This window comes from Rhineura floridana, chromosome 11 (assembly GCF_030035675.1).
Source record: "Rhineura floridana isolate rRhiFlo1 chromosome 11, rRhiFlo1.hap2, whole genome shotgun sequence".
In the NCBI taxonomy this organism is placed as follows: Eukaryota; Metazoa; Chordata; class Lepidosauria; order Squamata; family Rhineuridae; genus Rhineura; species Rhineura floridana.
Genome location: NC_084490.1, coordinates 11,394,096 through 11,421,243, shown reverse-complemented (window position 1 = coordinate 11,421,243; position 27,148 = coordinate 11,394,096). Strand labels below are relative to the sequence as shown.

The 27,148-nt window shown below is 42.6% G+C and overlaps 2 protein-coding genes across 2 annotated transcripts; one reads left to right on the top strand and one right to left on the bottom strand.

Annotated features, from left to right (window-relative positions):
* The first annotated feature begins 3,925 nt into the window (after nucleotides 1–3,925).
* LOC133367345 (olfactory receptor 2D3-like) lies at nucleotides 3,926–4,870 on the top strand. The gene has a single exon (XM_061591447.1). The coding sequence runs from the start codon at nucleotides 3,926–3,928 to the stop codon at nucleotides 4,868–4,870; it is 945 nt and encodes a 314-aa protein (XP_061447431.1).
* A 9,971-nt stretch (nucleotides 4,871–14,841) lies between these two features.
* LOC133367344 (vomeronasal type-2 receptor 26-like) lies at nucleotides 14,842–23,843 on the bottom strand. The gene is made up of 6 exons (XM_061591446.1): nucleotides 23,629–23,843; nucleotides 20,985–21,162; nucleotides 19,399–20,262; nucleotides 17,354–17,581; nucleotides 16,233–16,359; nucleotides 14,842–15,743 (listed from the first exon to the last, which is right to left on the bottom strand). Exons 1-6 carry the CDS (start codon nucleotides 23,841–23,843, stop codon nucleotides 14,842–14,844), a joined length of 2,514 nt encoding a protein of 837 aa, XP_061447430.1.
* Between the last annotated feature and the right edge of the window lie 3,305 nt (nucleotides 23,844–27,148).

Genomic DNA, 27,148 nt, shown 5'->3' with positions numbered 1-27,148 from the left:
GCCACACGAGACCTAAGAAAGAGCAAGCAGTTAATGATCCACAGAAAAGCCACAAAGGGATTGGAGCAATCTCTGAAGAGCAGAACCAAAGTCTTTATCTTCTTAGCGAAACCTCAAACCTTTGACAAATGGCAGGGAAGAAAAAGCCAAGATGGTGTCTGTCTTCTGATACCATGGATATAGGCAGCTGAAGAAGGAGGTTCTATTGTCCCAAACCATGCAGGTCTTCAAAAATTAGTTAAAGGAGCCCTGTAAAGGTAGTTTAGAGACTCATAGCTTACTATTGGAGCATATGCTGCACATGCCTAAGGGTGTCTGACATTAAAGGATCTTGGGACATGGAGGGACATCTACCAGAAGCCTGGAAATCATTTGCTAGTCAGGATGGACAGTGCTCGGCTAGGTGGCTTGTTTGTTCAATTCAGCAGAAAGCCATTTCTTTCAATCCTAATATTGGGGGTCACTGAAATCCTCGGAATTGCAGAGTATCATACTATTCTTCCATTGTTTTTGTCATGGATGCACTGAATCGTGATTTAAGCAACCCCTTACCAACCAGTTCTTGCCACGTGCTGCTGCCTCTATGTTTGTCCACATCTGATTAATTAATTTCAGAGGGAACCTCAGGCCTTTTGTAGCTAGGAAATTTTAAATGCCTTTTCCTCTCTTAACACCAGCATTGACCAGCACTTCCTTGGAAGCCTAGATGTGGGTGCATGCAGACTTTGGAACTCCCAGCCCAGAGAGATCTACATTGCCCTTTCCAAGCTGGTTTTCTGTCAGAGTGTGGACACCTTCCTTTTAAGGGCACACGTCACATGTTAGGGATTTTAGTGAATTTAGGCTGATGGATTTTTACTGCTCCTCTCCTGGTTTTGTTTTTGCTTCTCTGTCTTTTCTGTTAAATACTTATGTTTTCACATGTTTTTGCATCTTTTTTATATTTTTATTGTGTTCTTTAGCTATAGACATACTGTTTCAGTTTCTTTGCTTAATCATCTTGACCTTTTTGGAAAGGCAGAATATAAAAGTTCCAAATAAATAAATAAAAATATGGTGTAGGTTCCCCCCTGAAAACGTTAACAGTCTGGTGATCTGTATGATTTTTCAACATTTTGCATTCTCAAGTTGTTTGAAAGCCATTCATCTTCTCCAGCTTAATATAAGCTGGTAGCATGAAAAACTCTTCCTTGTTTGCTTATGAACACCTGGGAGAAGCACACAGGTAAGATTATATTCTGCAACTTGGAGTTTGTATTATGATGGGAGGAGCTCATACTATTTAGGTCAGTTGTGGGGGAGCCTGTGGCCCTTCATATGTTGCTGGACTTCAACTTTCATCATGCTAATCATTGGTCATGCTGACTTGGACTGATGGAAGTTGGAGCCCAGCAACACCTGGGGAGCCAGCAGTTCCCCACTCTGATTTCGGTGATGCTTTCAGCCTGGTAAAACCATGCTCTCTGGATCTCATTTTTCCATCTTTGAAAAGAAATTTATTTCAATCAATGTGCTGCCTGGAGAGGATATTTACAGTTTTACCTTTCCCTGTTTTGTCTCTAAAAGGTCTGTTTCTCGCTTAGCATCTTTCACAGCGCAATCTCATTTATGCCAACTCAGAAGTCAGCTCCATACTGTTCAATGGGGCATTCTCCCATGCTAGTGGTTGTAGGATAGAAGCGTATAAAATTATGCATGGCATTGAGAAAGTGGATAGAGAAAAGTTCTTCTCCCTCTCTCATAATACTAGAACTCGTGGACATTCAAAGAAGCTGAATGTTGGAAGATTCAGGACAGACAAAAGGAAGTACTTCTTTACTCAGCGCATAGTTAAACTATGGAATTTGCTCCCACAAGATGCAGTAATGGCCACCAGCTTGGATGGCTTTAAAAGAAGATTAGACAAATTCATGGAGGACAGGGCTATCAATGGCTACTAGCCATGATGGCTGTGCTCTGCCACCCTAGTCAGAGGCAGCATGCTTCTGAAAACCAGTTGCCAGAAGCCTCAGGAGGGGAGAGTGTTCTTGCACTCGGGTCCTGCTTGCGGGCTTCCCCCAGGCACCTGGTTGGCCACTGTGAGAACAGGATGCTAGACTAGATGGGCCACTGGCCTGATCCAGCAGGCTCTTCTTATGTTCTTATGTTCTTAGGATTGCAGACTGAATCCTTAGAACTGTGTAAACAAAATTAAATAAAAAGGCAGAGACATCTTGTTCTGGAGGCAACCTGATCATATTCTGCTCTGATCTACTCTCCAGCATCAAGGTCAGAGGAAACAGATTCTTCTGGTTTCTAGCAGAAGCTTCCGGTGCAAGGCAAAAAGTGGCTGGTATTCACAAGGTCATGACCCCACACTGAATTCCCTTGATAACCTTTGTGGTGCTTTCAACATTTCTTCTTTTAGAATTTTTATTTTCAAAAACTGAGGCAGTAATTTTGATTGCTTAAATGTACATATGGCACCAAATGATGATGATGATGCAGACAGCCCACCTGAAACATGGTGAGGAGTAATAGTTGATGCCAGAATCAACTGTTGATTCACTACTAAGTATGTAAAAACAATAAACAGTCTTGTGCACTTGAAAAATGAACAAGTTTATTATGACAGAAGCTTTTGTGGACTATAGTCAACTTCATCAGATGCATGAGATGTGATCCCCAGGTAGCATGTCTACATACCCAAGGGTGTAAAAGAAAAGAAAAATGTAGAATTTGGAGTTAAAAGGCAATGAAAAAGTGCAGCCTCTGACCATTCACTTAGAGCAGGGATAACCACCGTGGTGCCCTCTTGATACTGCTGGACTAGAACTCTCATCAGTCCTGGTCATTGGCCATGCTGACTGGGGTTGATGGGAGTTGGAGTCCAATAACATCTGGAGGGCAACACATTGGCTGTCCCTGAATTAGAGTTTCCTGAAATGTAAACTGAGTGACCATTCACAACAGCAGTAATTGGTGAAAATGCATTCATCTTAGTGTTGCTGTGTAAACTGACACCTGCAATTGGGCTGGAAATCATTGTCTCTGTTCAGACCCAAATGAACAGAATTTAACTTGTTGATAAGTATTGTTATTATATTTCTCTACCCCAAACTTATATAAAAATATATCTATGCTGTGTACGAATCACAGTTAAAATGCAAATAACTTAACAAATAAAATTAAGCATAATGTGTTGAAGAACCAAAAATACAAAAACACAGTTTCATCTGAGTAGAAGGTTAAAATAACTAAATCATTTTCATAAGGAATCTTGCTGAAATAACCAAGTCTTAAGGTGGCGCCTGATGCTCATTGCAGAAGATGCCAACTTGATTTCATTAGACATTAGGCAATGCTGACTAAAGCTGATGGGAGCTGGAGTCCAGCACTTCTGAAGGGCACCATGTTGGCTACCCCACTGCAGATGTTATACACTGAAGAGGCTTTAGTGGAGAGCTAAAAGTGACATCAAGTGGTGTCTTGTCACTTTATCTTCAAGGTCTGTCCTGTAGTAGATTGATTGTTCCTGGATACCAGTCTGCCCTTGTTGATCTGCTTTTTTTCATTTCAGTGAGTGGGTACTGTAGCAAGATATATCTGATATAAATCCCTAAATCTGATTAAATCCTCTATCTGATGAGTGACAGATGTGGTTGTATCATAGGGATCAGCAGTAGACAATGACTTTTGTGGTGTGTTCTAGAATCATACAAATATTATAGACTTTTGATGAGGAGGGTTCCAATATAAAATGGAGCTTATATGTCAATTACATCATCTCACAGTAGTACCTATTTGCAAAAAGTACATCTGTTCTGTACACTGCTCCAGACTGATGGTGGGAGTAAAAGCTGTTGGTTTCTGGTGGAACTAAGTACGCATGTATTCATCCTAAATTCTCTCTATTTTTCCTCTCCATCCAGACAGGGTGCTCAGAATGAGGGCTCAGAATCTCACTTCTATCACCGAGTTCATCTTGGTGGGACTCACCAGCCACCGCAAGACCCAGATCCTGCTCTTTGTGGTCATCCTCATCATCTACTTGCTTACTGTCATGGGGAACCTGGTGATCATCATGCTGGTGCGGACTGACTCCCGCCTCCACACACCCATGTACTACTTCCTGACTCACCTTGCGGGCGTGGAGGTATGTTACGTTACTAGCACCTTGCCCCAGATGCTCATCAACCTTCTTAATGGAAACGGTGTCATCTCCTTAACACGTTGTGCACTCCAGATGCATTTGGTATTGACCCTGGGTGGCACCGAATGTGTTTTGTTAGGTGCCATGGCCTATGATCGTTACTTAGCCATTTGCCACCCCTTGCTCTATGCTGTCCTCATGGGAAGGTGGCGCCAGCTGCAACTTGCCTCTGTCTCCTGGTCAGTTGGCATCCTTCTGGCAACAATCAATGTGAGCTGCACCTTCAGCCACCTCTTCTGTGGCCCCAATCGGGTCAACCACTTCATCTGCGAGCTGCCCGTAGTGCTGAAACTGGCATGTGCCAACACTCACATCACAGAGTCTGTGGTTTTCATGACGGCTGCTCTGATCCTCCTGGGTCCTCTTTCTGTTATTTTGACCTCGTACGGGCTCATTCTGTCCTCCATATTGAAAATGCGGTCAAGTGCCAGCCGGCGCAAGGCCTTCTCAACATGCACCTCTCATTTGGCTGTGGTCACCGTGTTCTACGGCACAGTCATCACTATGTACATGAGACCCGGGTTGGGCACAGGTTCAGATTTTGACAAGAAAATTGCAGTGTTTTATATTATGGTCACCCCCTTGCTCAACCCTATCATTTACACCCTGAGGAACAAGGATGTCCATGGGGCAGCGGCTAAGGTTCTGCGAAGATGGGGATTGGGATGCAAAAGATGAGTTGTTACCACATTGCTTAAGTGGTCATGTTGTCCAAGAGCTGCCAGCTGCCTTTTTGGGCCCATGGGCATGTTTGAAACTAGAGAAACTGTCTTGGGCATGCACACTCATTGCAAATGTGTACAGACTACAACGCTAAAAGAGAATGTTTCTTTAAAGCCTCATTTCATTTAAGCTGGGGGCATGGGCCCCGTGGGTCCCTGAGAAGGCATCTGTGGGCACATATGTGCTTGCAGGTGCCACGTTGGCAAGCCCTGGTTTAGTATGCTAGTTTACACTTGGAAAATCAAGTCTCTGCAGAGCTGTGAAGTTTACTGAGGGACTTCAACATGGAGATGACTCCCAACCTCATCCACATGATTCACTTGTGCTGAGATCATCTTATCACAACTCCCTTTGCTCCTCAGAAAGATCGGGGGTGAAATTTGTGCCGCAACAGCTGCTTACCAGACCCACCTGTCACACCTGATGGGTAGACTGAAACTCAGAGACAAAAGCTGAATCTGAATCTGTATATCCAGCAGAATGAGATGCATAACAAGATGGCAGGATCCCAGAAATCTGCACTATACTGAATCAGACCATTGGTCCATCTAGGTCAGTATTGTCTACACTGACTGGCAGTGGCTTTCCAGGATTTCAAACAGGGAACATTCCCAGCTCTACCAGGAGATGGCGGGGATTGAACCTGGGACCTTCTGCATGCAAAGCAGATGCTCTACCATTGAGCTAAGGCCTTGCCACTTCCAGTAGTGATAGAATGGATTTTTACCACTTATGCTTCAGGTACCATTCCCTCTAGTTCTGATATTCAGATTGTGAGTGCCGTTACATATGTAGCCAAAATGGCTCCACCCACACCCAAGAGTTTTACATTTTTTATATGCATTCAAGGGAGTGGTGAGAATGTGTGTGCGTGTGTGTAATTAAATGAATTAAAAAAACCCATAAAGGCAATAACACTTCTTGTGCAGCTGTATTTGTGTGTGCCTCTCTTTCACAGACAACCTAAAGAAAGGGATGTTCTATCTAGCAAGCAGAAAAGAGGCTGGAGAAAATATGGAAGTCATGCTAGATTTGATCAGACATTTGGGATGTTTACACTATGAGTACATTGTTTATGGTTTATGGACCTAAACTTCAAGTACATGGTACATGGTTTATGCGCAGAGCTTGGAAAAGTTACTTTTTTGAACTACAACTCCCATCAGCCCAATCCAGTGGCCATGCTGGCTAGGGCTGATGGGAGTTGTAGTTCAAAAAAGTAACTTTTCCAAGCTCTGGTTTATGGGTACATGGTTTATGGTTCACATAAACACAGCGGTTCATACACAGGCTTCTATGAGTACCATGGTTTATGGACCATGAGTACATGGTTTATGGTTTATGAACCTAAATGCCAACATTCATGGGAAATAGGGAGGTTTCAGGAAGTTTGGGGAAATCCTGAGGTGTGTAGAAATAGGCAAAAATCTATTACAAAACTTATGGGAGGAATCCCCTCAAAATAGCACAATGTGAACCATGCGTTCTGGTCATGCTGAATGCTGGAAGATTCAAGACGCGCAGAATAAAGTATTTCTTCCCATAGTGCAGAGTTGAACTATGAAATTTGCTCCCTCAAGAGGCAGTGATGACCACCAACCTGGATTTCAAAGGGGATTCAACAAATTCATGGAGAAAAAAGCTATCCGCGGCTACTAGTTTGGAAGTATGCTTGCAAACAACAGTTGCTGGAAACTGTGGGAAGAAAGAGTGTTCTGGCATACTTGTGGCTTTCCCATGGGCAACTGGTTGGCTGCTGTGAGAACATGACGCAGGACTAAATGGGTCATTGGCCTTACCCAGCAGGCTCTTCTCATATGCTTACAGTATGTTCAGGTGTGAGGGGAGGCCTGCCTCCTTCTTCTGGAAGCATCACTAGCTTGTCATTTCCAGAGCTTGGAAAAGTTACTTTTTTGAACTACAACTCCCATTAGCCCAATCCAGTGGTCATGCTGGCTGGGGCTGATGGGAATTGTAGTTCAAAGAAGTAACTTTTCCAAACTGTGGATTTCTTTGGCAACACCTCTGGATTTGAAAAACTCTTTAGACATGTAAAAGGACTCTTAGCAGGCTTGGCTGGGGCCATTAACTTAACAGCTTTGACCACTTCAGCACTTCCTTCAACTACAGATTCTAATCTTGCAAATATAAAACTACAGGCTTGGGTGAGGGGATCCAAAGACATAATCCAAACCAACCCTCCCATCCTATAACAAGGCTGAACATTTTGCCTGACTAGCAGAGAGCCAGTGTAGATACAAATAAAACGACAGCATTTATTCCTTTTCATCCTTTTTCCCCCTTGCCAGGAAACGATGTCATATTTCATTAGATGAAAAATGTAGGAAGTACGCTGAAATACCTTTGAGTGTGCATACATTCTAATTGAAACATTTCATCCCAACCTAAACCCTTGCCTTGGAATGCACACAACCCAAGTTGTCAGCCAGTGTGTGTCATTTGTGGCTTTTTAAAGTTCTATCTTCTCTGTTATTAATGTCAAAGAGCCTTCTTCCATTTGTATATTAAGTGCTTGCAACCACAGAGGCTAATAGGCTATAACAAATCCTAAAGAAAGCACCCAAGGGATCAGAGTCTACTCTATGGAGTAGACTCACAGTCTTTATTATTTTACTGAATCCTCAGCCTTTTGATGGGTTGGTGAATGAAAACAATATGAAAGCCATCTTGTAATGCTGAGAATAGTCAGGCAGTTGGATAAGCCAGGTGACATTCAATCTTCCATCTAAAGGATTGGTTGGGACAGCACCTGTCAAAGGAAGTTAGGAATCAGGACTTTAGCATAAAGACACATGCCTTGCATGTCTAAGACCCCCAGCATCTCCAGTTAAAGGATCTAGTATCTGGTCTCAGATGGACATTTATCTGAAGATTGTCTGCCATTCAAGATAGCCAGTGCTAGGCTTGATGGACCATTGATGTAACTCAAAGCAGCTTCTATCCCAGTTCTAGAGACAAGGGACCTCCTTTTAAAAAGCTGGGCATCAAGATTCCCTTCCAAACTCCTTTGAAGTTCGACCCTAACAACCAACAAGCCAAGGATCAGTAACATCACTGGTTAGTAACATAAATGGTCCTTACATTTCTTTGGTGTGTGTCCCAACATACCCAAAAGATCAGAGGCTCTTCAGACAGTTCTTGCCATTTTACAGCAGACAATCTAGATGCATTCTCCTTCTCTTCTACTAGAGCAGCCTTTCCCAACCAGTGTGCCTCCAGATGTTGTTGGACCACAACTCCCATCAGCCTCAGCCAGCATTGCCAATGGTCAGGAAAGATGGGAATTGTGGTCCAACAACATCTGGAGGCACACTGGTTGGGAAAGGCTGTACTAGAGGAATCAACTGTGAAGTGTTTGGCCACTGAGATCATGCAACAGGCAGCCTTTTCAAAGCAGAAAACCTGCATCAATAGCCCCCTGACATTACAATAAGCTTCCCTATGTTATTTCAAAGCACTGAATTAGAAGCTTGACCTTCACACACCCTGCTGTTATATGACTTAACCATAAACTCATGGCATCATTCTTGAGGAATGTCTGGGAGCCACATGAGGGTAAGATTATGTTCTACAATTTGAGGGGAGGAGCTCGTCTAACTGAAACAGACTTGCCTGGTAGTATTATCTGCTTCAGGGTCATAATATTTTCAATCTATAACCCACATCCTAACAGTTATCCTAAACTGGAACCCAACCCGAACCTAGAACCAAACCCTAATGCTAATCACCACCCTAACCCTAACCCTAACCCAACACCAATCCCAAACCAAACCCTGACCCGACCCCAGTCCCGACTCCAACCCTAACCCTAACCCTAACCCTAACCCTAACCCTAACCCTAACTGGAACCTAACCCAAACCCAGAATGAAACCCTAATGCTAATTACCACCCTAACCCCAAGCCCAACCCCAAACCTCACCCTCACCCTAACTCTACACTTAACCTCACCCAGAACCTAGCTGTAACCCTTAACCTTAACTATAACCCACATCCTAACCCTAATGCTAATCACCACCCTAACCCTAACCCAACCCCAATCCCAAACCAAACCCTGACCCGACCCCAGTCCCTGTTGGCTTGTGTGCGTTGTTGTGTGAAACAGCATACATTACGTTGGAGTTAAGTTGAACAAGAAACTTCTTCAGAGCATGTTAAGAGTCTTTATTAAGACATTAAGGCCAGAGGCTTATGAGTACATACATGTAGAGATTCTTCAGTCACCCCCCCTTCTGGTACATCTCTCTCCATAGATGAACACAAAAGACAGCCTCTCAGCTCAGAGGCATAATTCAGAAGAGCACAGCACATAGTCTCTGTTAGAACTTTCCCAGTCGTTATCAGATGGCTACCATAGCAACGACCCTGGCAGTTCGTTCCCAGACAGATCATAGACATAACTCCCCCTTAACCACAGTTACGTCTTCACACTTGCAGGCTTCATGGAAAACTACTAGAGACAGTAATGCCTACTGGTCACCAGCCCAACAGCTCCCCTTTTTTCCATAAAGACAGCAAAATACACATGAAATACATCTCCATAATACATAGTCATACTGTCATACATTTCTACAATACCTCTTGCAATACATTTCAGTACATTGCAAACTTACATCTCAGTACAGTTCAAAACTTTATTTCTCAGTACATTGCAGTACATTTCAGAACAACTCTGTACATTTAGCTAAAACTTTATTCAATCAAACTTTGGTTCATTCCATGTCAAATAAAGTGTCTCAGGATCCATGTCCACAACTTTATTCATGCCAGGACTTGTTATTAATCCCACAGTAAATCTGTCAAGCGGTTTGCCTAAATTCTCGTGGAGCGTCTTAAAGGAACCAGAGCCTCGGCTCTCTCTGCCCCCCCATTTGTGCTTGTGCTTGGCACAACCTGCGCAGGAGCTTCCATTTCCTCAGCTTTTCATTTCTTTGATCTGCATTTTCCAGAAATGAGCTCATTCAAAGCATCTCTGAGAGGAATTTGTGTACCTTCCACTTTAACGTTAACATCTGGCTGAAATTTCTGTGATTGTGTTCGTGTTTGTGTTTGTGTGTCATTTGTTCCTGTAAGAAGGACTGTCTCCCTTTGATCCCAAGGCTTTTCTGAGACTTTAACGCTTCTGCTCAGAATTAACTGCTGTGTTTCTGGCATCCAAACAAAACCTCGTGGTGCTCTGGGTGCAAGCCTGCCTCTTCTTTTTCCCTGTGGAATGTGTACCCGGCTGCTTTGCACTCTCTTAGGCATTAACCTGATTGCATTGCATGAAGATTCCATGTGAGCAGTAAACACTGACTGTGTGCCTTTTACAGCTGTCTTTTTACAGCTCTGGCGGTCATTCCCTTTCCGCCCCATTAAACTCAAGACATCAGCACACTTCACACCCATGGACATTTTAAACTGTGAGTCATCAAGGCTTCCCTGCAAACACACTTGATCTCCCCTCATTACAAAACATTGGTATTTGTGGAACAAAATTGAATAATTACAATTTACCAGTTTGCTAACCGATAAAATATTATGAGCCAAATCCGGGATGAACAAACAGTTTGTCATAATGCCAAGCTTGTCAAATTTAATCAGACCTTTAGCTTTTACAGATTTTCTTGATCCATCAGCAAGTAAAACAAAGTCCTGCTCATCTGCAGACGTGTAAAACAGACTCCTGTCTTTAATTAATATATGGCTTGCTCCGCTGTCGACAATAAAGTTAATTTGTTCCAAGTCTTTAGACTTCTGTTTACAAACAAAGTTCACACGTCCCTGCTTCAAGCCTCCGTCCCTGGAGTTTCGCTTGACTGGACAATCTTTATGGAGATGCCCACGGGCCCCACAGGCAAAATAAGACTTCAGCCTCTGTTGTTGCTCCTGTTTGTTTACCTGTCTGCTTTCGGCAGCCTGCTCCGGTTCGGCACATTTCTCCTCCTGCTTCCTGACAGCTTCCACCGGCTGGGCTCTCTGCGCCTCCTGCCTCCGCTGCCATTCCTGGGACAATTCGTGCAACGCGTCCCACGTCTGTTTAGCCGACTGGTCATCTCTCACACACATCAGTTGAGAATCCGATAGAGCCAAGATTATAAACGCCTGCGCCCTCTGGTCTCGATGCTTCCAGGCCGCGGTCGGTACCGCCGGGGGTTTTTCCTCAATCACGTCCCATAAATCCTCTGTTATCAGCAAAGCCCTCATCCTCGGCTTCCAGCTGGCAAAATTCTTCTCATTAAGTCATTCCATCGGCAAGCCTCCCTCAGACAGGTTTACAGCCATGTTGCTCACCTCCGTCTGGTTCAATCAATCAAGCTGCCCTCTCTGGAACTCCGTCTGCCTTTCAGACCAGCAACTTACTCCAGTGTAATGCGCTGTGGAGCGTAACCATCCTGTGCTACCACTGTTGGCTTGTGTGCGTTGTTGTGTGAAACAGCATACATTACGTTGGAGTTAAGTTGCTCAAGAAACTTCTTCAGAGCATGTTAAGAGTCTTTATTAAGACATTAAGGCCAGAGGCTTATGAGTACATACATGTAGAGATTCTTCAGTCACCCCCCCTTCTGGTACATCTCTCTCCATAGATGAACACAAAAGACAGCCTCTCAGCTCAGAGGCATAATTCAGAAGAGCACAACACATAGTCTCTGTTAGAACTTTCCCAGTCGTTATCAGATGGCTACCATAGCAACGACCCTGGCAGTTCGTTCCCAGACAGATCATAGACATAACTCCCCCTTAACCACAGTTACGTCTTCACACTTGCAGGCTTCATGGAAAACTACTAGAGACAGTAATGCCTACTGGTCACCAGCCCAACAGTCCCGACCCCAGTCCCAACCCCAACCCCAACCCCAACCCAACCCTCACCCTAATCCTAACTCTACACTTAACCTCACCCAGAACCCTAACTATTACCCACATCCTAACCTTTATCCTAAACTGGAACCTAACCCGAACCCAGAACCTCCTAACCCTCACCCTAACCCTAACCTTAACCCTCACCCTAACTCTACACCCTAACCCTAACTATCACCCACCTCCTAACCTTCATCCTAAACTGGAACCTAACCCGAGTCCAGAACCAAACCCTAACCCTAACTCTACATTTATCCTCACTCCGGGTTACCCTAACCCTAAGCCTAACCATAAGCCTAACCCTAACCCTAACTGGAACCTACCCAAACCCAGAACGAACCCCTAATGCTTATAACCACCCTAACTCTAACCCTAACCCTAACCCTAACTCCAACCACAACCCCAACCCTCACCCTCAGCCTAACTCTACACTTAACCTCACCCAGAACCTAGCTGTAACCCTAAACCCTAACTATAACCCACATCCTAACAGTTATCCTAAACTGGAACCCAACCCGAACCCAGAACCAAACCCTAATGCTAATCACCACCCCAACCCAAACCCTCACCCTCACCCTAGCATTATAATTGGATTGGGTTGATAGGGATTTAAAGGGGAAAACTGTGTTATACAGCCACTACATTCATTTGCCTGGTGCAGCACTGTGGCTTGAAGACACAACCTTGAGTCACAGTAGCAAAGTCAATAGTACAGGGGAACCATTAGAAAGAAAAACTAACCCTTCAACACTGGGAGACACCCCACAGAAGCTCTTTAAAAAGCTGTAAAAGAGCACATTCCCCAGTATCAACCATCTTGGACCCTACAATTGGCAAGGTGAGGTCTTGTTGGTGATGCCACCACCGGGGGTTGTCCAGTTGGTGCTGACCTGTGACAGGGCCTTTTCAGTGGCGGCTCCCCATTTATGAAATGCCCTCCCCTGAGGTGTGTCTATCTCCATTACTATTGACTTTCAGGAGGAATTTGAAAACATTCCTTGTTATCCAGGCACTTGCTGTTCCTGGCAACCTGGAGATTACAGGATGAACTAATGTTTTCAACTGTAACTGTGTTTTAGTATGCTTTAAACTGTTTTTGGAATGTTTTTCTTTTGTTGCTAAATTGCTTTGTTATGTTTGTCTCTCTGGGCTCCTTTGGGAGGAAGGGTGGGATATAAATTCAATAAATAACAACAGCAATAATAACAATACTCAGTCCTCCTTTTACCCAGCATAACATCTCTTGCTAACAATGGAAACATTTTAGTTATGGATGGAAGTCCCCAATCAACATGCCAAGATGGCTGAAAAACCCAAAGATGTCATCAACATGGTTATGTACAGAAAGGCAACTAGGAATAGGGATGGCTATTTGAGGAATTAGATCTTATTCCAGTATGAACTGATCCATTCCACATTGGGTTAATGTGCATATTAATCCAGAAGCACTTTGGTTCTTGGCTCAAAAACACAGCTTGCTTATTAAGCTCACTGGCTGACCTTCGGCCAGCTGCTCTGTCTCAGCCTAACCTGGGCCCCTTCTGGGAGGAAGGGCCGGGTATAAATTTAATAAATAACAACAGCAATCTATCTCACGGTTATTGTGAGAATAAAATGGAGAGGAGGAGAACCACAGATGTTTCTCCTTAAGCTCTTTGGAGGAAAGGCAGAATAGAAATATAATAAATAAAGTAATGTCTCCTCTAGGCAACCTGTTTATTGAACCTTCATCCTGATTTGTTTGGACAAAGCTTACTCAGATCTGTATGGAGCACTTGTTCTCGTTTGTGGGAGTTTATATGACAATGACCATTCATTCTGAATTGCTTGTGGGGTGTTTATATCTTTCCCTTAATCATTCATCCATTGCATACTTTTCAATGCATTTCCCCATCACTTTGCTAATCACAAAAAATCCATTAAAAAAAAAAAAGAATTTGCTGCACCAGAGTGACAGCGCACTTTAATCCATTTTAACTGTGCAAATCTAAAATTCTGATGTGAGGGAAGTTTTGGGTTCTCTCAGTTTCTTATTTTTCCAGTCCTAAATTCAGGTTTCCACATTTCTCAATTTGGTGTCTCAATCACTTTTCAGATATCTAGAAGAATCCTGCACCTACTGTTCTGAATCCTTAAGATTCACAACAGACAGCTGCCTTTTAAGGATTCAGTCAGCTCAGGCAAATGTGCTGGTATCGTTCCCAGTAATGCTATCTTTATGTACCTGTTTGCACTTCTAAGCAGTCAGCTGAATCTAAGATTCATTGCAAATCACCTGTGAGAGAGGGAGACTGTGCTCTATGAAACAAAAGAACTTAACCAAAATGACAGGCTCTTATGTGAGAAAGAAAAGAAATACAATGAATATAAAAGTCAATATAAACAGCCAATATAGAGCCTGGGCTATAACAATATCTAAGTCAAAGGTGGGGAAACCTAGCCCCAAGGTGGAAAGTGGCCCTCAAGGCATATTTATTTGGTCCCCAAGACTCACTCAGGCCATGTCCCCACCTCAGTTCCCACCTGTCATCAGCCCTGCTCCACATCTTCCTCAGGTGTTTCTGCCTGGCTGGAGTGTGTCCTTGAACAATGATTATAGCTTGCCTGAATTGAGAAAGTTGTGTGTAGAAACCTCTGACATTTGTACAGCCAAAATATATCCTACTGTACAATTTTTACAATTGTAAGAGTTGCATCTTTTCTTCCCTCACCTTTGTTTCTGGCCTACTCACGCTTGCTGTCTCCCCAAAGGTTTAGTCTTTGGGCTGAAAAACATTCCCCACCCCTAATCTAAGTTGTGGTAAAGGACAGAGGACAAACTATGATGTATACCCAGGATAGAACTAGATTTACAAATCATGGGTTATATTAGCCTGAGTTAACTACTGCATATAAATTGAACAAAACATGGCGAACACAAATCATCCCCACCCTCAACCTCTCTACTTGCAAGAGGGAGATGGAGCTGTGTCTACAGAGCTTTCATACTAACAGAATAAAACTGCAAAAATACTTCTAGCACAGAACTAACTTTTTTCCAGAATGGGGATTCCTAATTTCAGATTTGTTAAATCTTTCTTATCACCAGCTGCTCCCTATTGTTAAGCTCAGGCTTTAATAGAATGATATAGCATTTGGGGGAAAAGATGCATCCCAGTAACCCAGCACTGGAGGCCAAGTTGGAGAAGATCTCCACAGCAACCATGTATTTCCCTTTGGTGCTCAAGTAGGTTGGAACAAAGGAGATCCAAACACTGCAAAAGACCAACATGCTGAAGGTGATGAACTTGGCTTCATTGAAACTATCAGGTAACTTCCTAGCTAGGAAAGCCAACATGAAGCTGACCAGGGCCAGGAAGCCCAAATAGCCCAGGATAGAGTAAAACATGATGACTGATCCTTCATTACATTCCAAAACTATCTCTTCAGCCACTGAATGCATGTCAAAATCTGGGGAAGGGGGAGATGTTGCCAGCCACACAATACAAAGAGTGGTTTGAATCAGGAAACAGGAAAGAACAACAGGAATGGCCAGTCTTTGCCCTACCCATTTCCTCATGTTGGACCCTGGCTTGGTGGCCATGAAAGCTAGAACAACAATTAAAGTTTTGGCCAAAATGCAAGAAATAGCAACTGAGTAGATTATGCTAAAGGCAGTTTGGCGCAAGAGACATGTCATTTTTTCAGGACCCCCAATGAATAGCAGAGCACAAAGAAAGGAGAGAAGGAGGGAGATGAGCAGAGTGTAGGTGAGGCTTCGGTTGTTAGCTTTGACGATGGGAGTGTCTTTGTGCTTAATGAAGACCCAAATCACCAAAGCTGTGATGGAGGAAAAGAAGACAGCAATAATGGCTAAGCTAATTCCCAAAGGTTCTCCATAAGATAAGAAGTTTACAGTTTTTGGAATGCATAGAACCTGGTTGAAGCTGGCATATTTATCTTCTGGACATTGTAAGCAGTTATCCATGTCTGAAAAAGAAACATTTTTTTATACATGGGAGTGCTGGAATCAGTGCTTTACCAAAACCAATATTTTAAAGCCCTGAAAGAGGACAGCTAGCTCAAAACTAGTTTGCACCATTCAACCAATTTCATTCTGCAATTGACCTGCAGAAATGGTCATGGAATAATTCAAGATGTTGGGATTGTGCCACTGGGAAAACTGATCTTCATCTTTGTAAATGACTGGGGATTGCAAACTTCCACTTCCACCATGTCTGGATATCCTGAAATTCCTTTTGTCTTCTTGATTTCATTTTGTTTTTGTGAAGTTGGCTGCTATTTATGAAAGGACACACTTCAGTGGCTATATTATACTTTTGTCCTCTTATCAGCAACTACAACCACCATTCAAATGTGATCATTTTTAAAAAAAGATATTAAGGAGATGAGTGTCCACAAACACTGATGTAAAAGTATAGACCACAGCCAATAAAATTTGTACATGACTTCTCTTACCTGTCTGGTTTGAAATCTTCCCTTTTGGACACAGGAGGCAATCATAGCAGCAAAAAGGCTCCCCTTCCTTCTTTGCCTTGACATAACCCAGTTGGCAAAAGTCATTGCACAAAGAAAGAGGCTGTGCCTTTGTAAAAATGAAAGAACTGAAGTTTTAACTTTCAGACAATATGTTTGTGGACTTGTTTAGTGGCAAGGCAAAATGCAAAATTTTGGAAAGCCCTCGTGAAAAAGGTTTCAAACAATCATTCCACATATCAGGATGCTGCTGCGTCTGGGTAGCACAGGGGGTGCTATGTCCTCTTGGGATCTTGGCTAATGGTCACAAGTGGAATATTCTGCATATGAAAATAGGTCTCAAGCAAAGATTTCCACTCCTTCAAAGATTTGCCAATGCCTTTCCACTGGAACACTTTAAAATCTCATTTACCTAATGTCCAGTAACTTGATACAATTTGTCGGCTTTGCTTGGTTATATTTTGCCTATTCTTCATCATGATGTTAGCTTTACAATTCCTACACTTCTTTTTTTGGAAGTAAATTGTACAATATTAAATGGAACTTCCTCCTAATTAAGTCTACATAGAATTATAGTATATGTAGGCAGAGCTTGGAAAAGTTACTTTTTTGAACTACAGCTCCCGTCAGCCCAATCCAGTGGCCATGCTGGCTAGGGATGATGGGAGTTGTAGTTCAAAAAAAGTAAATTTCCAAGCTCTGTATGTAGGCCACTCAGAGTCTGCATAATTCATGTGGCCTTGGGAGACCTCCAATGTGACCTGTAGATAGGCCCACATTGCTGCCGCCTTCAAGTCCAGTCCCTTCAGAATGTTGTCAATTTTTCTGTCTCCCTGTGATGTGGGGAAACACACATCATGAGATTCATCTCCACACACCTCACATATATTGTGTTACTCTCAGTGGTCATTGTGATGGGGAAGGTAATGCCTGGGAAGAAGAAGGTTAACCTAGCCCTCACCTCCATGTGCATATTCTCACCATAGGTGTGCATGAGTGTGTGTATGTATAAATTAGTCTGTGAATTAGTCCAGGCCCCACCCAGCATCAGTTTTAGCCATGTCCACCAGCATGCAGCGCAAAACAATGTGCTATAACTGTACCTGGTTAAAAGCACTGGGCCATACCATGGCATCCACAGAAATGTTCAATTTTTTGTCTTTTGAACTGATGGGGTCTATATGTCCAACCTTGACTTTCACAAAGGACTTGTTTGGGAATGTGACCCAGTTGATTATATCAAATCCAGCAACTAAGTTTCCATTTTGGTCAAAGGAAACCTCCCCTCCAGCACTGTTGTTAAATGAAACTCTTTGAAGATAGTGCTGAAGCTAAATTAAATCAATAAAAGGAGCAATTAATGTGGATATAGGGGGAAATATTAGAAAAGGTGATATCTTCCACAACCTACATTTAGTGGTCCCTTTAAAAACACTGTACATCTTACTCAACCAGCCACCATAATGCTTTTTATTAGCCACGATGGCTATTTTCTACCTCCACTGTTGGAGGCAGTAGGACTCTGAATGCCAGTTGCAGAGAATCATAAGTGGGGAGAAGGCTGTTGCGCTCATGTACTTCTTGCAGGTGTGACAAGTGGAAAATCACACTCCCATTTTGCAAACTGGGGAGTTTGAAAGCCACTTGACACACTAATTTTGGTTAAACAGTGTTTATTATAAACAGGGAACGGGATACCTTCACTAGATATAAACCCCATACAAAGCTTTTTCCCCCTGGAGATATAAACTAGCGCTGCAGTCTCTCTATCCTTTTTGAGCCCCTTTTGCAGCTGCAGCATTTCCCAGGTGGTCTTCAGAGGCGACACTCCCATTCTGCTCCTTGGTGTTGCAGGCTATCAGTTCTCCTGCTCCTAACAGGCGTTCTGTCCCACGTCTGGCTGGCCACTGTGAGAATAGGATGCTGGGCTAGATGTGCCTTTGGCCTGATCTAGCAGGGCTTTTGTTATGTTATGTTATTTAAGAACCATCTTAACAGATGAGAGGAGAGAAAAGAAAGAATACTCTGGAGAACTACACATCATTTGGTTCCCATTACTGGGCTCCTACTGGGAGGAAGGGTGGGATAGAAATCTAAATAAATAAATAACTCCAGCTGAGGTGGCCTCTCCCTCTCCCACTAAGCTGTGTACAAAAAATATTGAAACAGCGAGGATAAATTGAAATTGTATAGCAAAACAGCAATAGTAATACTACTAATACAGTAGGGCCCCGCTTTATGGCACTTCGCTAAAGCAGCGGTCTCATTTAGATGCAATTAGACTAAAGCCCCACTCATATGGCAATTGTTCCACTTTTACGGTGGTTTTTGGGCATTGTGCACCATTCTATTCAATGCGTTCCATTTTTCAGTGGTTTTCACTTTTCAGCGGGGGTCCAGAACGTAACCCGCCGTATGAGTGGGGCCCTACTGTAATAATTTTCAAACATTATTCATTCCATCTTAGCAAGATGGTTCTAGAGTAGCCCTACAGTAGCAGCTGAGAGAGGGAGAGGAAACAGGCAATCAATGGCAGGTGGCACCAACTGGGCGTGGTGAGGCTGCGAGGAGGTCACGAGGGCATGGCCAAGTTATTCTGGACCGTTGTTTCACATGTATTTATGTTGAGCCAGTGCCAGGTTTGAAGGGGCTTTGGACAATATGTTCCCTGGAGGATCCTCGACACCATTCTGGTGGGCATCCTACAAGGTTATCAAAGAGGAAGAGCAGCAGCAGTGTGGATGGGAAGTCGTGGGCAAAGCAGCACTGATCAGTAACAGATGTAAGTGCATCAGGTGAAGGAGACACCATAGAATTTCCCAAGAACGTTTCAGGGCCTCATGGGGGGGGGCATTTAATGGAACTTAAAATGGCTACTGAAGCTGCTTTGCCCAACACTTTTCGTACCAAGTTCAGGCCCTAAAATCTAAAAACAAAACGAGAGGATGAAGTCCCTTGCATTTCTATGCTCTGAACATCAACACTCTCTTAATTTTCCAAGAATGTGCAGAGCCATAACAATTCAGTAGAACTTTAAAATGGCTATTAAAAGCTCCTTTGCCCAGTGATTTTCACTTTCAGGCTCTAAAATGTAACGAGATAGAGAGGGAAAAAGAACACACTGGCATGTCTGTGCTCAGGACATTACCTGCCACAGCTGTTGTTTCAGAAGGTTCTCTCTTCTTCTCTCCACCATTGCTCTGTTTTTCAATTTGGATAATTGCATGGATTGCAAAGCATGTGCCACAGCATAGACAGCATTGTAGATGCTGTAGCTGTGGCCAGTCATGCTCATTTCAAAAACAGACCCAGGAAGTGTCTCCAGCTTCTCATCCCCTGTGCAGATTTCCCCATCCAGCTCATCTCCCTCTGAGTTGGGGAAGTAACAGTTAAATGCCTCCTCCCAGAAGACCTTGATAAAGCCATCTTCTTTTTCTAAGGCGGGATTTCTCATCTGAATAAATTTTTGGAATCCTTGCACCTTGTTTGATTGAACTGCAATGGATATAGCACCATGGATGATGTCTATGTCAAAATGTCTTTGAAAGGAAAGTGAAGTGAACTCTATCCGGCCCATCATAATCCAGACGTCCCCTTTTGTCTTCACTGGTGTGTCCTCAATCTCTGAAATCTGGAGGAACATTCTCAAAAATGCTATAGTTTGAATTTCACCATGTATGACCACAACATTGGCAGTGCTTCTCATAATAACCTTGAACATTTCCATTACATACTCCAACATTTCTCCACCATCAGCAGAAAAACGTGTCAGATTCCGAAAAAATTCTATAAATGCAAAGCAGATACCACTCTGGGAAAACTTGGGAAGGACAGTCTCGACAATTCTCTCTCCACTGTCAGCATGCAAGCAAACCACCCCAATCCAGGTCCATTTGAAAAACAGAAGCAACTGGAGAATCCCCATATACTGGTGGTACCAATTAGGAAACATCTGCTGGAAGAAAGCTCCTTGGGTTTGATCATTCATCACTGGAGCAGAGCCGTATCGGAGCTATATGGAAAATCAAGAGACAGAAAATGGCAAAGGGCTTTTTTCAAAACTCTGCCAACCAATTATCCCCCTCTATAATGAAATTTATGGGAAAAGAAAGTGAGGGAGTGATGCTGTCCATTCGTAACAATGAATAAATAATAAGAGCAGGGTTGGAAAGATCTGTCAATTTAGGTTCTCTCAGTTTCTCCTTTTTCCAATCTCAAATTCAGTTCTCTACATTTCTGCAGCAATTTGCTTAAAAAAAAACCACTCTTGCAATTTCTCCAGCATTTCAGTGAGAATTTCTCCTAATACACACATTTTGTAGGTTGTTTTGACTAATGTACACATTTTCCCAAGCAATTTCTCATCCTAGAATGCATCCTTGTATGTTATTGTTATTCATATATTCATTGTTATGTACACTTTGCGCTAACATATGCCTCTTTGTCAACACTGGCTAACAAACTGCATTGCAAAATTCAAATCAGGGCATATTTCGAAGGATGGCTGGGTTTCAGTTCTCATGTTGTTTCAGAAAGTGCAAATTAGATAGATTCAGCTTGAAATGTGAACTGAATTGAATTTCCTGCCTATCCCTATAAGGAACATTTTTCTTGGTCCTCTAAGTAGCATGTAAGAAGTGCCTCTTGTATGCCTATCCCTAAAACACAGAACCTAAAAGGCAAGATGAGCAGGACTGGTTTCTTCAAGTGTTATGCTCCACACACACCTCTTACCTGTGGAATCTTGTAGATGCTCAGAATGTTTGCCATGAGGAGACACACATCTGAGTTAGGACCCCCTATGACAGCTACTGTATTATCCTGGCAATCACATTTGTAATTTGGGATGAATCTGCCCCTTGTGGAGAGAAGTTCCAATGAAGCCAGGTAGGTCCCACTTGCCATGAATTGGCTGTTAAGGATGTGGAAGCCCAGGGTGAGGTTGGATAAGAACTGGAGATTCCCATTGATCTCCTTCACAGCAAATACAAGGGCTAGGGTATGCTGGTAGATCTGTGTCATGAACCTGCAAGAGGTTTACTTGTAGCTTCAGAATAAGACATGTGGTACATCTCCACATTAGCAAATATATTCCAGAAAAACAGACTGTATGCTCCCTCCTAGTTACTGTAATTGTGATGAATCACAGGCACTGGTTTGGACTTCTGATGTCTCTGAATGCCACCCTGCACTTATTTGGAAGGCACGTGTGCATAATAACGTGCAATGTTCAAAACCTGATGCCAAACGCATAGTGTTTTCTTGATACTGACTCTGATTTATGAATTGATGACCTATTTTGTGCCATTCTAGAAATGCCTGTCTAATTCACTGTCAGAGGCCAGACACTCAGAACTGATGGCAGAATTTCACATGATTTAGAAAGCTGTCCTTTGGTGGATGGGTGATCCAAGACATGCAGATTTCTAGAGAAGTCTGAAAGGGGAATGTGTTCCTCCTTGAGAACAGCATCTTGGGCTGTGGGAGGTGTGTGGAACTGTGAATACTGGAATAATTGTGTGGAGTGTTCCAACAGGAATCTTCATCTATGCGAGCTTAATTTGCTGCTGCTGCTACTTCTAATACTATTATGAAAATCCAGGAATTAAATCTTCAGTATATCGAGTGTATTCTTCTAGCAGTCATGGAGGACACAGCTTCACTCTTCTGAACCTCAGTGATAAATAATTCCAGACAGCTTCAGTTAATAAAGAAATGACTTGTAGAAATCCAGACATGTATAATGAAAATATTAGGCTCTATGACATGAATTATGGATGCAACCACACCAGAGAAAGGGAGATCAATTTAAAGCAAGAAACTGATTGTTTAAGCTGCAATATTAGTGTGTGACAGCACCTACCTTTAGTGTGGTGGCACCTACTCTGAGGAATTCCCTCCCCTTAAATATTAGACAGGTGCCATCTCTCTTATCCTTTTGGTGCCTATTGAAGTCCTTCCTCTTGCAACAAGCCTTTTAAGTTTAGACCTTATCCCAGTCTACGTCTGTGATGGAATTGCTTTTTAATATGTTCTTAAACCTTCTTCTTCTTTTTTAAAAAAATGTTTTTAACACTTTTTTGAAAAAAGTTGTTTCCAAAGCTTTAAAAAAAATATTTTTAAAGATGTTTTGTTTTAGTGTATTTTAAAGTGTGTTTTTATGATGTTTCAAAGTGGTTTTTAGTGCTTTTGTTTGCCGCCCTGGGCTCCTGCTGGGAGGAAGTGTGGGATATAAATAAAATAATAAAATAATAAATAAATAATATTAAACATCAGGGTTGGGAAAGAGCTAGTCCATGTGCCGGCTGTAGCCAGTGGGGTATCATCATCTGCCCTGCAGCCTTCCCTTCTCATCATTCCTTATTAAGCAATTAGGACTGGAAAAAAACAACTGCCCTTGATGCCATTAGAAGCTGTTTTTTAAGCCTAATTGCAACACACAGACAATATTTTTATAGAGGGATTGCAGCTGAGGCGAGAGATAACTTCTCTTGAGGAGGGAGGGGGGAAATGAGAGAGAAGAGTTCAAAGAGGGAGAGCGAGTAAAGAAGAAACAGGGAGAATGAAGAGGGGAAGGGCAGAGAGAGAGAGAGAGAGAGGACATGGGTGTGTTGGTTCTGGGCCCCACCCACTTTTATCACCAGCCCCTGCTGACGTTTGCACCAGCCCTGACCAGTTGTGGCACTTGGCACCCAACAGGTTTGCCCCAAAGGAGTGTGGCCCTCACATTTACACACTTACATGGAAGTAAGAATCCCATTTAACTCACTGGAGCTTAGTTTTTAATGGACATACATAAGGCTGCATTGCTAATCTCTGCTGCTGCTGAAAATACCACCAGTAAAGATAGAAAAAATCTACGAAAGACAGCACCTACCAAAAACCACAGATGAAGGCACTTGTGGGAAAAGCAAAGATAAATGGGGAAACTACAGAACATGCAACAGAAAGTAGCCCTGCTATCCCGTAAAGAATATCCAACAGAATCAGGCTGCCAAAAACATGCACTCTACGGATGGAGTATGCAGAACCAACCAGCCCGTTCAGAACAAAACACCAAACAGCACAAATAGCCTAGACCGATTTTTTGAGAAATAAAAAGACTGGGGGGGGGGAGCTATCATGTTAAATTCACAGTGCAATCCTATGCCCACTTATTATATTTATTTAAAAGTATTTCTAAGCCAATTAATATTTTAAACTCTGTAAGAACTACACAACACCCCCATAAAAGCAATAAAACAGGAATATAAAAACAGAGATAGAAACAAAAAGCAGTAAAAATGCTGGTCGTTATTTATGGTAACTAAAGAAATGGAAAACACCAGCTATAGCAGATATTGCAGAACACAATAGAGTTAAGAAAACAATTCCTTACACTAGGTCAAGGAGTTCACGAGAGGGATGTCTTTCGAAGTTTACAGGGTTGGAAAATCTGTAGATCTGAGAAATAATGCTAGCAATGATGAAGTCTCCTGGCTGATAATACATATGATTTTCTGCAAAAGGGTCGCTGATATTACACTGAGCAACAGGAACAGCACACACCTCCTGTGGCAGTAGCATTAATGCCAAGGCCATGAATAGTACCATCTTGTATGAATATTTCATATCTGGACACCAATTCTCCTGTTCCCTCATTGTCATTCAAGTGTCCCTGAGTAGCACAGTGTGACTTGAATGCCCACTCAGTTGGTTTATTCACAGCTGGGAATATACAATGTAAAGTGTCAGCAATCACACAGAGAGGTCCCTGTCTGCGTTTAGCCCCTGTTCTGAATGGTACAGGGCATATTAATACCATCCACCAGTCTTGGGTTATTGTTTTGCTAGTGGCTCCTCCAACTCCCTTGGAATTTGGAGAAGTAATCATGGTCAGTCTGATAATTACAGATGAGATAATAACCTATTCAGAATTACAGGCTTTCTAAAACATCGCAAAAGAAAACAGGCTTATTTCATTTCATCACAAGGTTTCCTCAGTGGGACAGGAAACTCTAGTAGTACAGTCAGGAATGAAAAATTTAGGAGTAAATTTTCCTCGATATGCTTTTCATTAGAGTACTTATCTGTACAAACTTCTATTTCGGCTAAATCTGCTAATCGGACTCGTTTAAAGGATATAGATTTTCAAACTGACACTACCATGGCCACAAAAACATGCTCTCCTATTTATTTTAAATTAAACCCTATGCCCTCTAACCATGCTGCCTATTAGTTGTTGAAGTTTATTGAAACTGTATATAGCCATAGGCTGTTACAGAAGAATCACAACATAAAAATGCGTAAACAATATATAATATAGTACATACAAATGGTATAAAATTAACTCAAATTAAAACTTTTAAAACTTGTAATAATCATAAATTTTTAACATAGCTGGCTCTGAGTTTCTTTCCTGCCAGAGCAAAGTTTGCAGTAGCGATTATTATGTGTGGTTGGTCTGAGGATAACAGAAAAACTACAGACTGGGACTCAGTTAAGTCTGTAAGCATTGGGACTAAGAATTTGTTTCTTGGGGCTCTGAATAAAGGACAAATTAGCATGTAGTGGATTAAATCCTCAGGGACCTTACAGCCTGAAACACATAGGCGGTTGGCGTACGGGATTCCAAGGTATCTGCCCTGTAGGTACACAGAGGGCATAACCTGGAATCTTAACTCTGTGTAGGCTCTGCGAAGTGCGGCCTTTGTCAGAATGTCGAAGTAAGGAGCCCACTCATGATTGGTTTTAAAAAGTGGGAACCAGGAAGAAAAGCCTGCTGAAGAAATAGCAGTATTGTCTTGTTGGGCCTCAAAGATCTGCTTATGGAGTGCCCTAGGATTAAGATTGTTAAAAAGATTATCTGTTAAATCGGTGAGCCAATCTCAGCCGGATCCAAATATCGCCTGTCCGTCCATGATGGGCTTGTAGAAGATGGTTCAGTTGATTGCGGTACTGTCCTATTAGCATTGACTGCTGAAACAAGTCGAGGAGGTGCAATAGGAGGCAAAAGTTGTTGTAGGAGATCCAGCTTTAAGCGATCAAGTCTGTTAATTATTTTGGACTGTTCTTGGACTGGCAGATCAGGAAAGACTTCAATCAGTTGTAAGTCTTCGGACTCGCGAGATTCATCATTTGATTCCTTTGTAGAGTATTGCTGCAATAGAGTTGGGGAGTGCAATAGCTCCTCTGGCTCAGGCCGAAGGTTCTCAGGATGGGAATTGTTGTTGGAACTAGAGGTAGGAGCTCTTTTTGAAGGTAGTCTGGTAATCAGAGGTAGGGGCGGAGCAATATTCTTAAAGCAGTGGACTAGGTATAATCCTTGTGCAGCCAAATATGGTTTAAAGGAGTAGAATTTTCTTGTTGTTTCCACGCTCTTAAAGGTTATTATTACTCTTGTCGAGTGATGATTGCTATGAAGAAACTGTATGTGAATTATTTCGGCTATGGGGAATTGTGTCGGCAGATACAAACTTAAGTATTCATGGAACTGATATTTATTTGGATAATGTCCATGTTTCCTTAGAAAATTAGGATAATTAAGGAGGACCACCTTGTTTTGTTCGATAACTAGCTTCAGGTGGGATGATGCCAAATCAGTCTTTATCCCCTTTTGGTCCTTACGTTTTGAAACCGGTCTATCAGGAGACTTGTTTGATAGTTGTGGGCCATTCCTTGTTTCGTTGAACTTGCAAATGGGTTGAAGTTGGTGAGAAGAAAAGAGGGAAACGTCATTGTTCTGACTCGTTTGTTGTCTTTTGTCCTTGTGTTTATTGGTGCCCAAGGGCGATGACTTAGTTTCCAGGTGAGATGTTGCAGCCTCCATGGCTTTCAGGATTGCAAACAGAGGTTTAAAATTGAATTTTCTGCAAATTGGTCGTTTAAAATTCTTAATGTTCTTGGGTTTCCTAGATTGCTTCTCTCTTTTTTTTTTTTGATGCTTACATTTTTGATGAGGGGCTGTAGAGGTGTTCGTATCTTTCAGTTTTGACTGGTCCTTCTCCATTTGTTTATTCGTCATTAGTTTTTGAGGTGATGCGTTGTTTGGAGAAAGCGATTTGGCTAATTGGGTCAGGGTTTTCAAAAGGTCGTTGCTTTCTGTGAGAAAAGACTTAATTAAGTTCAGCTCATCAAGAACCATAAGGAGAGTACCCATAAAGTTAACAGCCGGGGGAGAAAGAGCAATTACATCATTAGTTGAGCTTTTATCTAAAATAGGAGTCACGATGGACGATGAAAGGGGGGGGTGTAGAAGCTCGAGACGAACAATGTACAGACGCGTTTCTTCTGGATAATACTTCAGCTTCGGCCAGTTCTAGTCCTAATGGGGTGGAATGTGGGTCGTCACGCAAATAGGCACAGTCATTGATTCTGTCTATTGACCAGTCCATGATCGTAGGAGGGGAATCGGGAGCCGTCTGAGGGCGACTTGGCCTCATCGTAGGAGCTGAGCCCTGCTGGAAGAAGGTAGTGATTTTTGATTGCATTGTGTCTTGTAGTGGAGGCTGTGTTAACTGGCTATCTCCCAGCTCTCTGCAACGCTTCCTTGTCAAAACCATTGTTAGGGGCCACTAGAAGAGAGAATAGGACGAAGCTGGATATAAGCTTAGCAAATCTAGCTAGCATAGGTTTTAGTTTCAAATCGTCTGAGAGCTTTGCGGGCGATATCAACATAGGACAGATAGGCAATGCCTTCAAAGGCTTCAGGGGCTATACATTTCGGGTTTAACAGTCCGTTAAGTATGCCAGTAATAAAAGCCTAATAGTGGTGAGGCTTTACGACTTCAAAAGGTAGAAGCAAAGGCAATTTAGGAAAAAAAGACTTAGCTTGTTACGGAAGATTTGGTCGTGCAGCCTGTGCGGTTGCCATCTTTCCTCCATTCGGCTGCCTATTTGGATTTTCTTACGATCCCAAA

What these genes read in the sequence shown, in the direction of transcription:
- LOC133367345 (XM_061591447.1), top strand. Translation starts at nt 3,926, where the DNA reads ATGAGGGCTCAGAATCTCACTTCTATCACCGAGTTCATCTTGGTGGGA.
- LOC133367344 (XM_061591446.1), bottom strand. Translation starts at nt 23,843, where the DNA reads ATGGTACTATTCATGGCCTTGGCATTAATGCTACTGCCACAGGAGGTG. An exon ending in TGAAACAACAGCTGTGGCAG is followed by an intron (nt 17,582 to 19,398) that starts GTAATGTCCTGA and finishes GATTTAATTTAG; the next exon opens with CTTCAGCACTATCTTCAAAG. An exon ending in GGCCCAGTGCTTTTAACCAG is followed by an intron (nt 16,360 to 17,353) that starts GTACAGTTATAG and finishes ATTTTTACAAAG; the next exon opens with GCACAGCCTCTTTCTTTGTG.